The 20,624-nt window shown below is 38.8% G+C and overlaps 1 protein-coding gene across 3 annotated transcripts in view; it reads left to right on the top strand.

Moving 5' to 3' along the window:
* MOSPD2 (motile sperm domain containing 2) overlaps window positions 1-20,624 on the top strand; it is a 43,702-nt gene that overhangs the window by 2,224 nt on the left and 20,854 nt on the right. For all 3 annotated transcript variants that reach the window (XM_036305265.1, XM_036305264.1, XM_036305267.1), the window contains exons 3-5: window positions 13,695-13,850; window positions 15,913-15,999; window positions 17,635-17,789. In XM_036305265.1, the coding sequence (XP_036161158.1) occupies window positions 13,695-13,850; window positions 15,913-15,999; window positions 17,635-17,789 (398 nt within the window). The remainder of the gene's footprint in view (window positions 1-13,694; window positions 13,851-15,912; window positions 16,000-17,634; window positions 17,790-20,624) is intronic.

Genomic DNA, 20,624 nt, shown 5'->3' with positions numbered 1-20,624 from the left:
ATATATTGCAATCCAGTACATGTGCACACACAAAACTGAAGCAAAACTTTGTTCAAGAATACTTATTCTGAAAACCTATAACTCCCTTGAGGCAGCGACCCACAAAATTGTTATCACAACTTACAAACATACCCCACAGTTTGAACAACATGACCAGCCACACTGCCTCTTTTATGTTCTTCAAACAAACTGAGTCTGTTTCTATCTGGAAACCTTTCCACTTCTCTATGCCTGGAAGGCTCTTGCCCAGGTAGTGTGCATGGCTAGGTCTTTTTTTTTTCCTTTCCATCTTGGTTTATATGTATCTGAGAGGCCTGTGGTAATTATTAAATAGCCTCCCTGTCTTGTTTATTTTGTGTCCTTTGCAGGTCTTACCATAACCTGTAATTATCTCATTCATTTGTTTACTTGCTTATTGTGCAGTCCCTCCTGTAGAATGTATATAGGTCTGGGGCAACCTGTTGGCATTGAGGGCAAGGTCATACTAACCTTTGTATACCTAGCACAGTTCTCAATACATATTGAATGAATGCATATAGAGCAATACTTAAATATATACATAGATAGCCCAAGTCAGTGTTAAGAGCTGTCCTAACCGGCTTCCCTCCCCCACCAAAATCTGGCAAAGAGCAGCCCTCACAATATGTCTGATGAAGACAGTGTTATTTCTAAGTAAAGCCCTGTGTGCTATTAAATATAGGGAGGGTTTGTCCTTAAATATACACACTTAGGTATGTGTGAACTCATGGGTGGGTTATCTGCACAGACTTTGTAAATATTAATTTAATTAATTTAAAGATTTTCATGGAAAAGAAAATAACCTTTGAAGACTTTCTCCCCTTAAAGTTTCAGGAGTTTAGAACATCCACTTTTTTTTTTTTTAAATATATTTTATTGAGTTTTTACAGAGAGGAAAGGAGAGAGATAGAGAGTTAGAAACATCGATGAGAGAGAAACATCGACCAGCTGCCTCCTGCACATTCCCCACTGGGGATGTGCCCGCAACCAAGGTACATGCCTTGACCGGAATCGAACCTGGGACCTTTCAGTCCGCAGGCCGATGCTCTATCCACTGAGCCAAACCGGTTTCGGCAGAACATCCACTTTTTTCTGTTTTATTTCACCCTTCCTATTGTCATTTCATGAGAGGCTTAAGGCAGATTTAAGCAACACCATGTTTTTTCTAAAGGAAAATATTATCTGCAAGTATATCATTTTAAGCAATGGCTGTACTCCAGAAACTCTTTGGAGGTAGATTTTTGGGATCTCAAATTGCATGTTTGTTTCCATAGAAATAAAGTTACCAATTATGGATAGATTTGTAGCTGACAAAAGAATGAAATAGAAGTCCATTATTTTTTATTCATTAATAACCCATTTTTTCTCATTGTTTCTGGGAGAAATTCCATGCTGAGTTTCAAATGAGTAACATTTCCTGTTCTCTCTTCCTTCTTCTTGTGGCCAAAACAAAAGACTAATCCATTGTGACAATAATTTATTCAGTTCCTCAAATACTCAATATGTGTTTAATGCTGCGAAACAGTGTATCAGTATTAGAGAAAGAGCAGAAGAAGGATAGAGCCCCTTCTGGAACTCCTAGAATCTAGTAGGAGCATTAAAACAGAACTGTTAAAGTTAAGACAACTTGTAGGAAGAGTGCTATAGTCATTTCTGTAGAAGTCAAACAAGGAAAATCGCATCTGGTTGGGGTGGCTAAGCTAGCAAAATTAGGAAAAATTTCACAGAAAAAAGTGTTTCTCATGGACTTTGGAAGATGGTGGCACTTGACCAGGTGGAGAATGCGATCCAGGCAGATAGTGTGGGCTAAGTTGCTGAAGTGAGAAGGTATGAGGGCATGGTCAGGAAGCCAGAGGGAATCCATTTTGAGGAGCCTAGGGAGGGTAAGCTAAGAACAATAGTGTAGAGAGCCTTGGGCACCTAAGTGATGCCTTTGTGCTTGGTGAGTTTGGAGAGCTATTGACTGTTTTGTGAGCTTTGTTATTTTAGGTTTGTTTTCTGACTTTACAAGTATAAGAATTCATTAAAACGAATTTTGATACCCCAAACAACTGAGGAATCCCCCATAAGCTCATCATACAGAGATAGCTCTAAGGGTAGATGCATTCTTTCCTGTCTGTTTTTCTATACATAGAAAAAAATAGCTAAAAACCCGTTCTGTGTGTAATTTTGTGTTGCATTTCTTACTGACATGATTTTCTTTCCCCAGATATATAAAGTTAGCAACATTTTATATTACTATCAATATTCAGTTCTATAAATTAAAGATAATAGTCTTATTCTTTAACTTAATACTCCCTTTTTGGACATTTCTTCTTAATACAATTTTTGTGTGCAGTAGTTCAGATTATTTCCTTAAAACTCTTGTCTAAAAGTAGAATTCTGATTATAATAGTGTATTTTTAAGATACTTCATTTTATGTGTGCTAAACTTTATTCATTGTAAGTTGCACCAAGATTCATTTCCAACAGCCCGTAAAAAAGTTGGTTTCACCATAGTCTTACCCATATTTAGTGTCATCATTTCTTAACTTATGGTTCTGTTTTAGTTTGCATTTGATTACTAGTGAGATTAAACTTCTTTTCATATGTCTACATCCATTTATAATTTTTATTACAGTGGCCTTATAATTGGTTTGGAATTTTCTTGTTTATGTCAATTTTACTTTTTTCTTTTTTTCAATGTATTCAAAATTACCCATTCCTTTGTGGTTTCTTCCATTGTTGTTAAGTTAAATAATTTTCTCTCATCCAATAAATTTTTCTAGTCTCAATTTTTGTTTTGTCTTGGTTTATTATTTTTTTAAATTTTGAAATGTCTCATATAAGCAAAATGTATAAAGCATAAATAAAATAAACACCCATGTACTCACCACTCAGCCAAAGAAATAAAACTTCCTATGTATCCCATCCCTGATCATCCTGCATTTGTCCTTTACCCCTTCCTGTGCACCCTCCCGGCAACTGTTTGTCCTGCATTTGGTCTTACTCATTCTCTTGCTTTTCATTAGCTTTACCACCTATAATGTATTCTTCACCAGTACTTTATTAAGTTTACCTCTTTTTGAACTTTAAATAAAAGCTGAATATATTTTTCCATGGCTTGCTTCTGTTGCTCAAGAGTCATTCATCTTGGCTAATAGAGCCATACTGTCATTTATTCCTTTTTATAGCTGTGTAGTAGTTCATGTAATGAATATACCAGTTGATGGATTTGGGGTTATTTCTAGGTTTTGCTATTATGTACAATGCTGCTGCAAACATTCTCACGCTTATGTGGTGCTTAGACTTTCTCTAAGGTAGTAGTTCTGAAAGTTGGTCCAGCAATTGTAGTTCCCTGAGACCATTTTAAGGTGTTTGAGAGGGCAATACTATTTTCATAACACTTAAACATCATTTTCCTTTTTCATTGTCATTCTCTCACAAGCAGACAGTGGTGTTTTGTAGAGGTTATAGGGCACATGATGATGTCATTTCTCTTGACACCTGATAGTGTTGCAGAAGACTCAAGAAAAACCAAGTGACCCTTTTAAAGAAGTGGAGGGACACTATTTTAATTACACCAGTGGAATCCGGAATAATTTCCAAATCAGAGTGAAGTAACACTCAGAGGCTTCGCTTTTTATAACCTTCTGGGGTCATTGTCTTGCAGATATGGTTCCGCCCCCTTTCATGGGCTTACAGGAAGGCCCTCTGGTGTAGATTATCTGTCCTGGAGCCAGCCATAAGGACCTACCCCCCCTGCCCCCAGGGCAATGCATTGTTCACAGTTTTTATGGCCTGACATGCCTTGCAAGACCAGTTTCCTCCTCAATAGAATGACTGCTTGTGTGTTCTCATGTGTAAAATTTTTCTCAACTTTAATATCTAATATAGTAACTACCAATAAATATAACCCGTATAAGCAAAAAGGCTCTTTGGGGTCCTTAGTTATTTTTAAGAGTGTAAAAGGGAGCCTGAGACCAAAACGCTTGAGAACTGCTGCTCTAGAATTTGTACCCAACAATGAAATGGGTGGGTCATAGAATAGGCACATGTTCAACTTTACTAGGTTATGCCAAACTATTCCCCAAAGTGATTGTACCAGTTTTATTTTAATCAGCAGTATTTGAGTGTCCTTGTTTTTCCATACCCTAAAATTTGCCATTGTTATTTTTTCCCCATCTGATGGGGATGTTGGGATATGTGATTTTGGTTTTAATTTGCATTTCTTTGAGTACTAATCAGATTGAGCATTTCTTCAAATCTCTATGGGCCATTTGGTTTCCACTTCTGTAAAAGTCACTTCTTGCTCTTGGTACTTTGTTCCTCCATCTAAATTACAGTTAGCTTATCATGTTTCCAGGTAAAATACTTCTGTTGGGGTTTTGAGTGGAATTGTGTTAAATCAGATCATTTGTGGGAGACTTGACATTATCATGGCTCAATCATCCAGTCCAAGAACCTGGTATATCTTCCTTTCTGCTAAAGTCTTTCTTGTTGAAAGATTTATAATTTTCTCCATAAAGGTGAACCCATTTTGTTAAATTTATTCCCAGGTAGTTTACATGTTTTTGTGATTTTTTAAATTTTAATTTTTTGAAAATATTTTTATTACTGTTGTTTAAATGGTGTCCTCTAAGAATTTATTTTCTAAATGATTGTTGCTGGTTTGTAGAAAGTGCATTTGGCTTTTTTACGTTAATATTGAACTCAGAAACCTTATTAACTCATCTTAATCTTGATAGTTTATCTCTAGATTAGTTTGGGATTTATGCATATACAATAATATCATCTTGAAATAATGACAGTTTCCTTCCTAACTTTCTAATGCTTCAAATGCGGTTACTTTACACTGGACGGAGCCTTTAGTATTGAGTAAAAGCAATGATAAAAGCCTACCTGTTGTTAACGTAAAAAAACCATTGAAACCTGTAAAGAATTTTTGTGAGTTTATTTGAGCCAAACTGTCGACATATTCTGGGAAGCAGAACCTCAAGGAATTGAGATAGTGCTCCCGAGAATGGCAGGGTTACATCCATATTTATACATGAAATTCATTGGTGACAGATTTAAGGAGGTGGGATTAAGCGAAGCAGGGAAACAAACCTCTGTGATAGGATAAAAAGTAAAATGATGGACACATACTTAGGTGGGTGCAGGAACAATTAACAAGGAATCGGTGGTATCTGTCCTGGGCCCAGCACACCTGGCTGTGCCCCAGGGACTCCACAAAAAGGGAAGTCACAAGTTACCCAGACATCCCAAGGACATGTTATCATAGATGCAAAAAGACAGATAGGCTCAGTTACGGTAAAGGTGGACCTTATCAGTGAAGATATCGGCTTAGGACATAACTGCCCACCATAACTGCTTTTAGTTAAGGTTTAATTTCAGACCATCCTTTGTGGTTACTTTAGGTCTCCAAGTCTGCAAAACTGCCATGCAGGCCTCTCCTGAGCTTGTCAGGTCAGCATGTGGCCCCTTTTCCTCCACATTGTCTTATTCCTGATCTTAGAAAGATAGCTCCAAACATGTCACCATGAAGCAGTCTCTGTAGAGATCCCTTATCAAAATAAAGACATTTCCTTCTATTCCTGGTGTCCCGACCCACGGGACAACAACGGGGGAACCAAGAGACACCCTAGGAGAATGAAACAAACAAGGGACATGAAAGAATGGAGGCAAGACAAGTTCTGATCAAGCCTCAAATTTTATTCTTACCACGGCAGGATATATACTGTTTTAGGGACCGGGGGTGGGTGGAGAAGCCTATTAGCTTATCAGCAGGGTTGTAGCAGGCTCCGATGTGGCGGTAGTTGCTTCAGGGAATAGGATGGTTATCTTTAGCTGCTGGCCGAATCGCAGGACATACTTAGTTTCTGGTAATTAGGAGTTTCTGGAGGAACCAGAAACTTATAATTCTTAAGATGGCTTTGTCTAAGCCAGTATCTCTAATGGCTCCCAACACCTGGTTTGCTAGTTTGGGTTTTTATTTGTTGTTTTGTTTTGTTACCATCATAACTGATGGTTGAATTTTACTAAATGCATTTTGTTCATCTATTGAACACATTAATTGCATCTGGTATTTTTCTTTTAATAGTATGGTAGATTATATTAGTCAGATTTTTAAAACATATTGGTAGATTCAGTTAACTAATATTTTATTTAGGAGTGTTGAATCTGTTTTCACTAATTGGCCTGTAATTTTCCTTTCTTGTACTTTTTTGTGCATTTTTGACATCAAATTATGCAGTAGAGGCATGAAAAGGGGCGTGGGGAAAACATTCTCTTTCCAGCAGGAAGCAAGAAAGGGGGAAACAACCCACCTAGTAACTAGAAAATACAGTGAAAAAGCAGAAATAATCCTACTTTTATTGATAGTTACCACAAATATGAACAAATATATACTTGTTATCAGTGCAGATTTTTAAAATCTTAATTACATGCTGCCTATAATAGACTACTTTAAAAGAAATTAATGTAGAAAAGTTGAAGTAAAGAGATGGAAAATATATATGTATATATAAAACAAATATTAACCAGAGTAATCCTATGTAATCTGTACTTTCATTAGACAAAATATTATTTAGGGTGAAAATACATATAAAAAGAGGTACTACTAGAGATAAAAGGAACCAAAAAAGATATAACAATTAGGAACAACATACAAAGTACATGATACAGCCTTAAAATACATAAAGCAAAAGATCCCGGAATTATAAGGGAAACTCAAGAAATCCACAAAAATATTGAATGATTTTAACAAACCTCTTTGAGAAATACTCAGAACAAGCAAGCAAGAAATCCCTAAGATTTTAGATGTTAACACCCCAGAACAAAGTTGATGATAAGTATGTATGTATGTATGTATGTATGAGTGTACAGACTCTCCTATCCAGCAAATAGAGAATATATTCTTTTGAATATATATTTTTGATTTGGAGCTTTCAAACACTCACGACATACTAAGTCATAAAGGAAGTCTCAGAAATTCCAGAGGAGCTTGATCGTACAGACCATGTTCGCACACCGTTAAGAAACCACCATTAGAGGGAGAAACCAAGATGGCAGCATAGGTAAACACCGGAGATTGCTGCCTCGCACAACCACTTCAAAAATACAACTAAAACTCGGAACGGACATCACCCAGAACCACAGGAAGGCTGGCTGAGTGGAAATTCCACAACTAAAGGAAAGAGAAAAGCATACCGAGACTCAGAGGAGGCACAGTGCTGAAGTGAAATACTAAGGTGCGGAGGTGCCTGCAGAGCGGGCTGGCGGCTGAGGGCGTGGTTGTCTGTTTCAATCGGGAGGGAGTCTCAGGCTCTGAGCTCCAGTTCCGGGCAAGTCTCTAGGGACCCAGACTCAAACGGGAGAAGCGGGACTGTCTGGCATCGGTCGGAACTCGAGGGCAGCTTTCTCTCCGAGGTTTGCAGTAGTTGCTGGGACTCTGAGAGGCAGAGCCTCTGGGGACGGGATTGAGAGCAGCCCTAACTGCTCGCTCCCCCTGCCCGCCCTGTTGATCCCCTGGGACCCGCCCCGCCCAAGCCCTGCACAGAGGCATTTGCTGGATAGCCTCAGGCAAAGGCTAGATTAGCACCTCCCTAGAGGACAGAAGTTCTCCCACTGCAGACACAGCTAATTCTCACAGCCAGTTGGCCTGGAGGTCAAATCCCTCCCAGTGATACCTACAACAATCAAGACTTAGCTACAACAAGACTGCACACAAAGACCACAAGGGGGTGCACCAAGAGTGTCTACCTCAGGTAATTGGGACACTTAGCACAGAAAGCCACTCTGTCGACACAGCGAAGCATAAAAAATGCCGAGACAAAGAAACAGGACACAAATGACAGAACTGGAAGAAAGGAGGCTGCTGGATATAGAATTCAAAACCACACTTTTGAGGTCTTTCAAGAGTCTTCTAGAGACTGCCGATAAACTTAATGAGATGTACAAGAAATCTAAAGAGACCCTCGAGGTTGTGATAAAGGACCAACTAGAAATTAAGCATACACTGACTGAAATAAAGAATATTATACAGATTCCCAACAGCAGACCAGAGGAGCGCAAGAATCAAGTCAAAGATTTGATATGCAAAGAAGCAAAAAACACCCAACCAGAAAAGCAAAATGAAAAAAGAATCTGAAAATACGAAGATAGTGTAAGGAGCCTCTGGGACAGCTTCAAGCGTACCAACATCAGAGTTATAGGGGTGCCAGAAGATGAGAGAGAGCAAGATATTGAAAACCTATTTGAAGAAATAATGACAGAAAAGTTCCCCTACCTGGTGAAAGAAATAGACTTCCAAGTCCAGGAAGCGCAGAGAACCCCAAACAAAAGGAATCCAAAGAGGACCACACCAAGACACATCATAATTAAAATGCCAAGAGCAAAAGACAAAGAGAGAATCCTAAAAGCAGCAAGAGAAAGAAACTCAATTACCTACAAGGGAGTACCCATACGACTGTCAGCTGATTTCTCAACAGAAACTTTGCAGGCCAGAAGGGAGTGGCAAGAAATATTCAAAGTGATGAATACCAAGAACCTACAACCAAGACTACTTTATCCAGCAAAGCTATCATTCAGAAGTGAAGGCCAGATAAAGAGCTTCACAGATAAGGAAAAGCTAAAGGAGTTCATCACCACCAAACCAGTATTATATGAAATGCTGAAAGGTATCCTTTAAGAAGAGGAAGAAGAAGAAAAAGGTAAAGATACAAATTATGAACAACAAATACGCATCTATCAACAAGTGAATCTAAGAATCAAGTGACTAAATCATCTGATGAACAGAATGAACTGGTGATTATAATAGAATCAGGGACATAGAAAGGGAATGGACTGACTATTCTTGGGGGGGAAAGGGATGTGGGAGATGCGGGAAGAGACTGGACAAAAATCACCTATGGATGAGGACAGTGGGTGGGGAGTGAGGACGGAGGGTGGGGTGGGAACTGGGAGGAGGGGAGTTATGGCGGGGGAAAAAGAGGAACAAATGTAATAACCTTAACAATAAAGATTTAATTTAAAAAAAAAAAGAAACCGTTAGAAGTCACAATAAATAGGTACTTAAAAACAAATCAAATGCTAGGATACTGAAATAACACACCTCTGAATAACCCATAGGTTAACATCTTCCTAACAAAGTTTGCAATTCTTCTGCTAAATACCCTGTGGGCTAATGAGGATATCACAATGGAAATTGCAAAATACTTAAAGTTGAGCAACCACAACTTATAGTATGTGCGTTCATTAAAAAACAAGGCCCAAATAAAAATCAGCTAAAGATTCGATTCAAAGAGCTATAAAGTGACCACAAGGTAACACAGAGAAAGTAGAAGGAAGGAAATAAGTATAGATATTCATGGTATAGAGAAAAAGAATAATAGATATAATAAACTGATTTTTTAAAGGACTAGTACAATAAAATGACTGATCACAAAGAAAGGGAGAAGGCAAAGAATACACTAGGAACAAAGGCAGGTATAAATAAACATATATATGCAAATCAACCGGACGGCAGAACGACCTGTCGCTATGACACGCACTGACCACCAGGGCGCAGATGCTCAATGCAAGAGCTGCTCCCAGCCTGCAGTCCCCGATCACCCAATGGGGCTTGCCGTCCAACCTCTCGGTCTCTCCCCCCAGCTGGCAGGCTCCGATCACCTGATGGGGAATGGAACCCGGGGGTGCATGGCAGCAGATGCGGGCAATGCCAAGCCAAGGCAGTGCAAGCAAGCGGTGCCCATATCGCCCCGCCGGTCGCTCCACACACAGGGCAACCAGCGGGGGGGGGGGGGGGGGGGCGGGGCCAGCAAGCAGGCAGGAATAGCCAACCTCTTTGTTTCTCCCCCACTGCCCCCCACCCCCGGCCGTCAGGCTCTGATTGCCCAATGGGGACGGGGAACTGGGGGTGAGTGGTGGAAGACATTGGTGGCGGGGGCCAAGGCCAGCTGCTGGCAGCCGGGGAAGATCTGCCCTGATCGCAGGCCAGGCCTAGGAACCCTACCCATGCATGGATTTCGTGCGCTGGGCCTCTAGAGTGTGTGTGTGTGTGTGTGCGTGTGTGTGTGTGTGTGTGTGTGTGTGTGTGTGTACAGATAGCTATATATGAGGTATATATGATGAAAGCCTAATATGCTAAGTGTCTGGTCATCAGTTCAATCAAAGTGTAATATGCTAATGATATGCTAAGTCCTCTCAACTGCTTGCTATGATGTGCATTGACCACCAGGGGCAAGCAGTTGACTGGTCGATCAGTCGCTATGACGTGCACTGACCACCAGGGAGCAGACGCTCCAACCGGTAGATTAGCTTGCTACTGGGGTCCTGCCGATCTGGACTGAGATGGGCTGGAAACACCCTGGAAACTTCCCACGGTTCCTCCCCGGCGGACCAACTTCCTGCGTCCCACCCCAGCCCCAATCGTGCACCAGTGGGGTCCCTTGGCCAGGCCTAAGCCCCCTCACAATCCAGGACTCCTCAGGGGATATTGGAGAGCCCGTTTCGGCCTGATCCTGCAGGCCAGGCTGAGGGATCCCACTGCTGCACAAATTCATGCACCAGGCCTCTAGTATATAACAGATTTTTAAAATCATAAGAGAATAATACAATGCCCAGCTTTATCACATTAAGTTAATAAACTTAGATTAGATGTAAAACTTTCTGGAGAAAGAAAGACTACCAAAATTGTCTCTGAGAAGTCAAAAACATAAATAGATCAGTGACTATTAAAGAAATTCAGTTTGTAGTCATAGATCTCTATGATTCTCACTGCCTGCCACCATGAAGTCATCCCACATACACATAAGGTGCAGGCAGTTTTATTAGTCCCAGGAATGCAGAGATGACTCATAGTCAGAAAATGCAGCAGAGGAATTTTATCACATTAACATCATGCTTCTCAATGAAATGTTTGAATAGATACAGTTCAGCAATCAAAGAAGATCAACATTGAAGTGTCTTTCATCTCTTGTGCCTCTTCACTCCCTTCTCTCCCCTCTTTAGATAACCATATTTGTATCTTTTTCATTTTTCTATATTTGTTTAAGCCAATACAAACATAGTATATTCATTAACAAAATTAATGAGGAAAATGTTTATTTCAATACAGAGAAACCAAACTGGATTTAATTCAACTTTATGAAAAGCAAACAAACAAAACTTTTAGCAAACATGGAAAACTTTAAGTGTATCTTCTAAAAGCCTACAGTAAATGTCATGTTTAATTGTGAAACTTCAACATAACTCCCATAAAGTCAGGGAAAAGACATGATCTCCACTATTATTTTATAATTCCACAGTGTATAAAATGACCTAGTTATCAATATGGCAAGAAAAATAGATGTGAGGTGTGTCAATCTATCATTATTGTCTCATGATAGCAACACAAAAATCTCTAAACTGTGTAATAATCTAACGGAAGAAATGTATGACATTTTCTTTTAAGGAAAAAATTGTAAAATGTTATTAAAGAACATTGAAAGACCCGTACCAGATCAGCAGACAGATGTGTCATCTAAGATATTATATCTCTTACATATCCACATATGAATCTGGCTCCTCAGCCTGAATCAAAGATAGTGGTCATTGTAGTCTTCATTATCAGCATTTTCATTCTTTTTAAGTCAATTTTATTTTAGAAACCCCCTAATGAAGCAGTAAATTTATTAATACTTGACCCTTGAGTATGTGTTTTCTAATGTTCTCTGTGATAAAATCAGGAAGTATGCATCAAACACTTCTACATGCTTGAGTTGGCAGCTAAATTAGTCACGTTTTTATAAACCACCACTTTTATTTGAAAGAACAACTGGCAAGTAAATTGGTTATTCTGACTTGGGTATTGGGCAGAAATTTTCTTGAAAAATGAATGAAATCAGCCTGTAATTTCAAGGAAAACACTTCCTTGGTCCAGTGCAGAGAGCTGTTCAGAAACCAAACTGGATGGTGCTTCTTCAGGGGTCAGGTACTCCTAGGGCTCTCTTGATACTAAACAGCATAAAGTGTTTTATATCCAACTCATGTTTATAAATTATAATTCAATAAAAGTTTTGTTTTGAATAGTGATAGGTTTTCAAATAACAGAGCTAAAAATATTTTCTAAGGTTTACCTACTGAAGAGCCATTCATTGTGTAGATCAATCAGAAAAATAGAGCCTAGATACTGAAAGCCATTTCCAAGGTGACATTCTAAAAATGCATGATTTATGGCTGAATCTTATATTTTATAGTGCTTTAAACTTCCAAGTACTTTCATATATACATTTTCATCTGATCCTCAAGCAACCCTGTGAGTACATAAAGCTTGAAGATAAGAAAATTGAGTCTCAAAGAAGATAATTCTCTGAATGCACTTTGTATTTTCCTGCCCTTTTAGCTATTATCTCTGTGGGGTCTGAAATAAGTCCCAGAAAATGGAGGATATAGAATCTATGAAACCTGGCAACTAATAGATGCAAAAATAAAATGGAGATGAAGGAGCCAGAGAATTTTTCTGAAACTTCTTGTTTGGGGTCCTGGGAGGGTACCATTAACCGAGAAAATAAAAATAGAGAAGGAATAGATTCAGTCAAACAAATGTTTCCTGAAGGCCTTTTCATCAGCACTACTATAATCTGCTTTGGGGGGTTTTTAGAATCAATAGACAGTGCTGTTACGGTCTCTATATGAAAAGTTAGGGCATGCATGCCAGTAACTGACTCAAGGGGAAAAGTGGTAAGTGCCTTAAAGCCTTAGTTCAAGTTCTGTAGCTGTTCACAGGTGGCCAGGAATGACTTCTGGGCTCTGGGAAAATTTTATGGAAGAGGAAGCATTTGAAAGGAGGCTTGAAGAATGGTAGAATTTGTTCATAGATGGTTGTGTGGAGACCAGGAAACTTCAGGTACAGAAAAATAAAAGGATATGGAAGGAGGAATATCAGATATACAGGTTGGTAGGACCATCACATGTGTGTAAACAGATAATGAGAAATTATTGAAAACAATTATTCCCAGGAAATGTTAACTGCTGCCTAATGGTCAGTTTTCTATTTTTTAAAAATATATTTTATTGATTTTTTTACAGAGAGGAAGGGAGAGGGATAGAGAGTTAGAAACATCGATGAGAGAGAAACATCAATCAGCTGCCTCTTGCACACCCCCTACTGGGGATGTGCCCGCAACCAAGGTACATGCCCTTGACCAGAATCAAACCCGGGACCCTTTAGTCCGCAGGCTGACGCTCTATCCACTGAGCCAAACCGGTCAGGGCTCTATTTTGTATTTAGTTAATTTATTTTAAAAGACACTAGCCAAACATGTCTTAAGTACAACTTAGTTCTTTACATATAACACTTTTTCATTGACTAGGGTAAGGATTTCAAGTTCAGGTAACATAATTGATCTTCCCAGATATCTGGTTTATAGTTTTAGAGAGTGTTGTGCAAAATATTGTACTATGGTCTTGTTTTTTAAATCTTTGGTGGTTTGTTTAAAGTAAACTTGTAGTCTTTAGATAACTTTATTCTCTTCACACTTAGAAATTCATTAATCCTTTAAGTAGCATTTTCATCTGAACTACATCCCTGTTCTATCTTCAAATAGATTAGCTTTCTCTTCCGGCTCTTTCTATTCCTTTGGCATTAGTGTTTGTTATTATTCATTGCAGAATCTATCTGACTTGGATGTTTATTTCTGTTTGTCCCCTAGATAAGCCAGATAAATATGATCCACGTGATGTTGAAAGGCTACAACAAGATGATAACTGGGTTGAAAGTTACTTATGTTGGAGACATGATGTTGTAGATGAAACATTGAAGATGATTGATGAGAGTTTTCAGTGGAGGAAAGAAATGGCTGTCAACGGTAAGCTGTTCAATTTAACCTTGGCAGTACTGTCCCCTGTACAAATGTTACTGGTTTACTTTTATGTATCAGTATATTTGCAAATATCCTTGGCAATCATCATCAACATCAGGTTACAATGTATTACACAGTCCCACTAACACTTTGAAAGGAGTGTCATAAGACTTAAGTGTAGGGTGGATCATTCGAAAGGCAATCAGGTCACCAAGGAGCAGAATTACACTGATTCTTCACTCACAGCAGTCTCATAATCTGTGCTTGTTTAGTTCAGTACCATTAAACAATAGCAAGACAGCATCTTCACTCTCAGGCCCGGACATACGGGGATACTATTTGCCTGTTTCTCTCTGTTGTTGGCGTACGTCTTTATCCCCAGAGTTCCTTGTGCTAATAGGGGTTCTATATAGAATTAATGAATGGGGGTCCCCAACAAGCATGCTTATCCTCAAGGATACCTTTGGCAGCCTTCTTTTAACTGCTTCATTTGAAGGCTCACTTCAAGATTAAAATTTTCTCCACAAACAAGAGTTTTAAAAATTAGAGGGGGGGGAGGGGTTATAATAGCCTTCAAGTATAAAAGGACTCTTCTCAGGCAAGGTTACCCATTATCTCTCCTTTAAAAATTTACCAAGAAACTGGCATAACTGTTGGTTTTGATGGGGTATAAAGAAGGATTTTCTGACCTTGAGGATTATAAACTCTGCAGTGACTGCGTCTGAAGACTTATACAAAATAACCAACAAATAAATCCAGAGCAGACCCTCTCCCCACTCTTCACTCGTATAGAAGGAATCCTTCAGAAGGGAAATATTTTAAAAATAATAATTTGCTTGGAAATGTCAAAACTGTAGGTAATTTCAACAACAAACAGTGAAACATTTATAAATATAAATCTGATCTTTCTAAATCACTGAAGTACAGAATAAACTTTTAAACTTAGCAGTTTTTCTTACATAGAATTGCTTGTTTCTAGTTACAAACAGCAGATAGATGATAATAGGGAGTGGGGGAGGATATAGAAAGTTCTAGGTGAACTAGCAGTGAATGTAACAAAAGCCTTGGCACTTGCCACCTTGCTCCATTGGTTATCAGCCTCACTAGAGACTAAACAGGCCCCTTTTGTTCCTCCTGCTAAAGGAGCTAGCATTTTTTTGAAGTATTTTTCAATTGCCCCAAGATTATAAAATGTATTAAACTCTGCTGGATATCAAACTCTGTAGAAAAATTGTATTTTACGAAAGAAACCACAGTGATTTTTTTCATTAATTCTGAAGCTATCATGTGGATATGTGCTGACATGTTCTCTTGAGATTGGCCAGTAGTGATACTATTTGTTTGCTGTTATGCCCAGATTTCAAGATTCCCAGGAGCCCACCAGGGAGCCAGCAAGTCCGATGCAAAAGCAAAGAGTCCTTTATTTCAAGCTAGCTCAAGCTCCCTGTCCACCACACTCACCAACACAACGGCAAGCCAAGTGGCAGAGAGAGCGAAGCCTGATGGGACGAGGAGTTTTACAGGGGGGTGGAGTAAGGGCAGGAGAGGCGACTGTGGGCCCCGCCGATTGGCCAGGCGCAAGTCGGTGTCTCGTTACACAGGATGTGGTCATCTCCATGGTGTGCACTTCCCTTGATTATCATTGGTTAGTCCAGAGAAATCCTGGGTGTGGCCAACAGAGGCTTGGGCTTCTTCGGGAAGAAGCCTTGCCGAGCACATGGCTCTGCCCAAAAATGGAGGACCCAGAGTAAGATGGAGGGCGTAGTCCTCGCCCTTTCATTTGCAAGTCTTTATGTGGAACACAGAACATGGAAATGTATCTACATAAATAATGACTGATGTCAAAGGGCGATGGATGGTTTTCATTTCTCTCATCTATGTTTTTATGTAGTTTGTTTACTTAGTAAGAAACACCATTTTTATTGCCATTCTATCCAGATGTTTGAATAAGCTTTATCTTTTTTTTTTCTATGAGAACTACTATAGAACTTTAACCTTTACATTGTGAGTTTTCTTTTTTAAAAGGTGCCTAAGTTACAATTACTCATCAAAGTTTATCACTTTTTAGATCTGACTGAAGCCTCTATTCCCAAATGGTTACTGGAAATTGGTGGTATTTATCTCCATGGCTATGACAAAGAAGGCAACAAGTTGTGTGCGTATATTTAACTTATGTACTGGTTTTTCAAGACTTTGAGATGTACGTATCTCTCCCAACAGAATTAGTAAGAGGCAGCACTTTCTCTATTTGTAAGTTTCCTGTAACTGGGGATTGTTAGGGCCTTTTTGACTGAGCATCAGATACTTAGTAGTTATACTGCTGTTTGCATTATAATAAAACGGACAGCAAAGGCAAATGCTACATCCTCTACCACAGCCAGAATTATGTAATTCAGAGTCATTATCTTCTTTGTAATTTGACTGTGATAGTAAAATTCAACCTAGTATTTTTACAGGAAAACTTCTTGGATGGTCCCTAATGGTTAATAAATGGACTTTTTTCAAGTTTCCCAATCTGCCCCTCTAGCTACCACAGGAAGAACAGTGGCACTCATCCCTGCTGTCCCAAGGACTCTCTTCCCTCCCCCTAGCCCAAAATCCAGCTTGGTTTAGTACCAAGGCTAAGCCTAGGCAGGAGTGTCAGAACCCCATCCCAAGCAGAGTCTGTAATTTGCTCGCCCTCTGTGGTGTGCGGTCTGTTCTTGTTGGAACAGTTCAGTACTCTCTTTGCATTTTCCTCCTATCACTGGCTCCTCCTTCTTGGTCTTTCTCATTTCTCCCTTTCCACCCTCCCTTAAATTTGCTTCCCTGGCTTCATTCCTTCCTTGACCTTTTTTACTTTCCAGCTGACACCGTCTCTGCGGGTGATCTCAAGTACCGTGACAGCCTCAGCTTCCTTCCCCTCCCCAAACAGCGGCAAGCCCACAGCATCCCAGGCCACGTGCACATACCTCACTGACCGGTGCCACCAGATTGATTGCCGGCCTGCTGCCCTCAACACAACACACAGCTGAACATCTGTGTCCCACCCCCTGCTCTGTCTCTGTACGGCCCAGCTCAGGCTAACAAACATACTCCAGAGCTTCAGGGAACCCCTCTCCATTTCACCAGTACTTCTCAGTTTAGTCCCTCACTGCCCCCTTCTCCCTAATCCCTTCCCAGGGCATCACCTGTTGGGTTTCCTTCTCTGCCTCTTCCTTTCTCCCCTCTGTGCTGCTGCCTGAGAGATGTTGTCAATAGGAAAATCAAAAATGCCTTAGCATTTCATTCAGGGTCCTTCACACCCACTCTGTCTATTTAGCTTCTCTCACCACTCATCACTTGTTTTCTCAGCTGCCACCACTCTGGATTCTTTGCCACACTCCGCCCACATGCAGAACACAGGCTCACACTTGCATAGTGCCTCTGTAGGGCTTTTTTCCTCTGGAAGAACATTTTCTCTAGTGCTTGATAGAGCCAATGGCTTTTTTTGGTTAAGCATGGTGAAGAGTACTCTTAGGTTATTACCAAATATTGTTTGTTCACCTGTATTTTCTCTCCCCCTCACTTACTAGTGAAGTTTACTTACTTTTTAAGGGGATGGGAAAAATAGTTTCCTTCCTGCTACTCTTCTTTAAGGTTCCCAAGTGCGCATTAGTTCTCATTTTAAAAAAGGAAGAGATATTTTTAATCTGAGAAATAAAATGAATTATAAGTGGAAAATGAAAAGGGATAGAATGATATATGTATAAAATAATATTATAAAGCCATAAACAATTTTCTTATTTTTTATCTAATGTTCTCCTCAAAGTGTGGATCAGGGTGAAGTATCATGTAAAAGACCATAAAACCATATTGGACAAAAAGAAGCTTATTGCATTCTGGTTGGAACGTTACGCTAAAAGAGAAAATGGAAAACCTATCACAGTGATGTTTGACCTGTCAGAAACTGGAATTAATAGCATAGTAAGCACTTTTTAAAATTCTAAGTGATTGTTCATCATGGTGTACTCTCTCTCTCCTAACCTCTCTGCCATCCCCCCCCCCAACAAAATATTGCTATAAAATTGAGCTAACCAGGTTATGTTGGGGATTTATTTTTTCCCCTGAATTGTGAGTGAAGTCAAATATAGAATACAATTTGCAAGAAATAAATTTGCTTCAGTGTTTGGCATTGAAACTGTAGATTTCCCAGAAATGTTCCTTGTCTGATACACAGGATATAAATGTAGGATGTGGTGGCTGGCAGGGTAATGAGTAGATGTGGTAACAGTGAACTTTTCTATCAAAGCTCTTATCCTATAGCACCTAACCCTGTGCCTGGCACCGCATAATGCACTCAGTAAACACTGAGGAAAGTGACGTCTGCTCTGTTGTACCATTAGATTCATACCGTGTTTTAACGTTAATTTATAAATAAGGTTTATTTGCATGACTAAATATTTAAATGATTATTGTTTTAAAATACTTGAATCGTAGTAAATTATTTTTATGTATGACCCTAATAACTCATGAAGGATTTAAGTTGGTTTATAAAGATGTATACAGAATTACAAGGCAAGAAATTTAAAGAATTATTTGTTAGAGTTGGACCAGTAATGTCTGCTCTGTTGTACCATTAGATTCACACCTGAGTTTTGCACATACAGCACTTTTGTGATTTTGGTTGGGGTCCTTTGTTTGCTTGTTTGGATTTTTTGTTTGTTTGGTTTGCTTAGCTTTGGAAAACAGTTTTCTCCAGGTGATTTTCCCAAGCTTAAAAAATAAGTAGAAGCTACCAGTCCTTATTTTGGGCCTTTGTGACCTTAGTGCAGGGGTGGGCAAACTTTTTGACTCGAGGGCCACAATGGGTTCTTAAACTGGACCGGAGGGCCGGAACAAAAGCATGGATGGAGTGTTTGTGTGAACTAATATAAATACAAAGTAAACATCATTACATAAAAGGGTACGGTCTTTTTTTTTTTTTTCAATAGTTTTATTCATTTCAAACGGGCCGATCCGGTTTGCCCACAGCTGCCTTAGTGGTAACTACAAACCCTTCAGCAGGGATGGTGATCCATTAGCAAATTTATTACAATAGATGTCTCTTAAATTCACACCATGGCTAATTCTGGTAGCAGTGAAGTGTCATTTGCACACCTGCCTAGGGCAGTGTTAAAACCTTTTTGAAAATCCACTTGACAAAGTATGTTAAGAATCTTAAAGTGTTCACATTCATATTCTTTGCCTGGTGACTAACTTCTGGAAATCTATTCTAAAGAAAGAATCCTGAGTACAGAAAAAGTATTATGCATCAAAATGTTTTTTTCAGAGTGTCATTTAAATAATGAAAACTTAGCCCTAGCCGGTTTGGCTAAATGGATAGAGCATCGGCCTGCAGACTGAAGGGTCCCAGGTTCGATTCTGGTCAAGGGCATGTACCCTGGTTGCAGGCACATCCCCAGTAGGGGGTGTGCAGGAGACGGCTGATCAGTGTTTCTCTCTCATCGATGTTTCTAACTCTCTATCCCTCTCCCTTCCTCTCTGTAAAAAAAGCAATAAAATATATTTTAAAAAATAATAATAATAATGAAAAATTAGAAAAATGTATATATCAACACGGTGAAATGGTAAATTGTGGCTTACTCATTTATGGAGTATGTATAATGGTATTTATAAATAATTTGCAGTAATATTGGAAAATACCTTTTTTAAATGAAAATGAAAACAGGATTATATCACAGTGAAACCTAGCCCTCAAAAAGTAAACCTTAGACATTTAAAAAGAAAACAACAACATATAAACAAAATACATACTAGAGAGAACCACTAGAGAGAAGTAGAGGTGAGTAGAGATGGGTGGTGGAACTACAGACTTTTTTTTCCCCATCTTGCTTTATATTTAAAGAGTTCATTGTCCTGGATTTTTTTCAGTGTAGTTTTGTGTCAGTGAGTTTTAGATTACAGAGTAAATTGTTTTATGCCCAAAATCTAAATCAAAATGCCTAGGTAAATAATATTTCATAAAAATAAATCATGATTCTGTTATCTTTTATGTGCAATAATTTTCTAAGTATTAACCCAGAATAATGAAAAATAAATGTTAATATTTTTTATTGCCAAATATAGGGGCAAAGAATTGAACTGTCTGATTTTTTTCCAAGCTACAAAAGATATGCTATCTCATTATCTTTAATTTATAAATAAGGTTTATTTGCATTACTAAATACTTAAATGATTATTGATTTAAAATACTTGAATCGTAGTAAATTATTTTTATATATGACCCTAATAACTCATGAAGGATTTAAGTTGGTTTATAAAGATGTATATAGAATTACAAGGCAAGAAATTTAAATAATTATTTGTTAGAGTTGGGCCAGTAATTTGGCTCTAAGCTTTCAGCTGCCTACCTGAAAGAAATGGAATCATTTAAATTCAGAGATTATACTTTAAAACCAGTGTCTTAGGAAAAGTATATGCATTCCTGATACTTAAAGTAGAGAGAAAAGTCTTTCATGAGTCCTCAAAGGGAGGGCATTTTACAAGATAATGAATAACGTCCTTGAAAACATTCTCCCAGAATATAGACCAATCATTTTGGTCTTTTTATGTAGTACCCACTAATATATGTACACCAGTGGCATCCTATCAAATCCACATGAATTAACAGTAACTTGGGATTTTATAAGCAAGGCCATTCAATTACAGAAAAAATAAAACAAGAATATTGGATAAAGAGTTTTTAGGCAAAGTCTCTGAGGGGCACAGATCATATACTAGGTATCCAAATTTATATATAAGGAGTTATTGAGATCTTTC

This window comes from Myotis myotis, unplaced genomic scaffold, assembly GCF_014108235.1.
Source record: "Myotis myotis isolate mMyoMyo1 unplaced genomic scaffold, mMyoMyo1.p scaffold_m19_p_4, whole genome shotgun sequence".
NCBI lineage: Eukaryota > Metazoa > Chordata > Mammalia > Chiroptera > Vespertilionidae > Myotis > Myotis myotis.
This window is presented reverse-complemented; position numbering and strand designations above follow the sequence as displayed.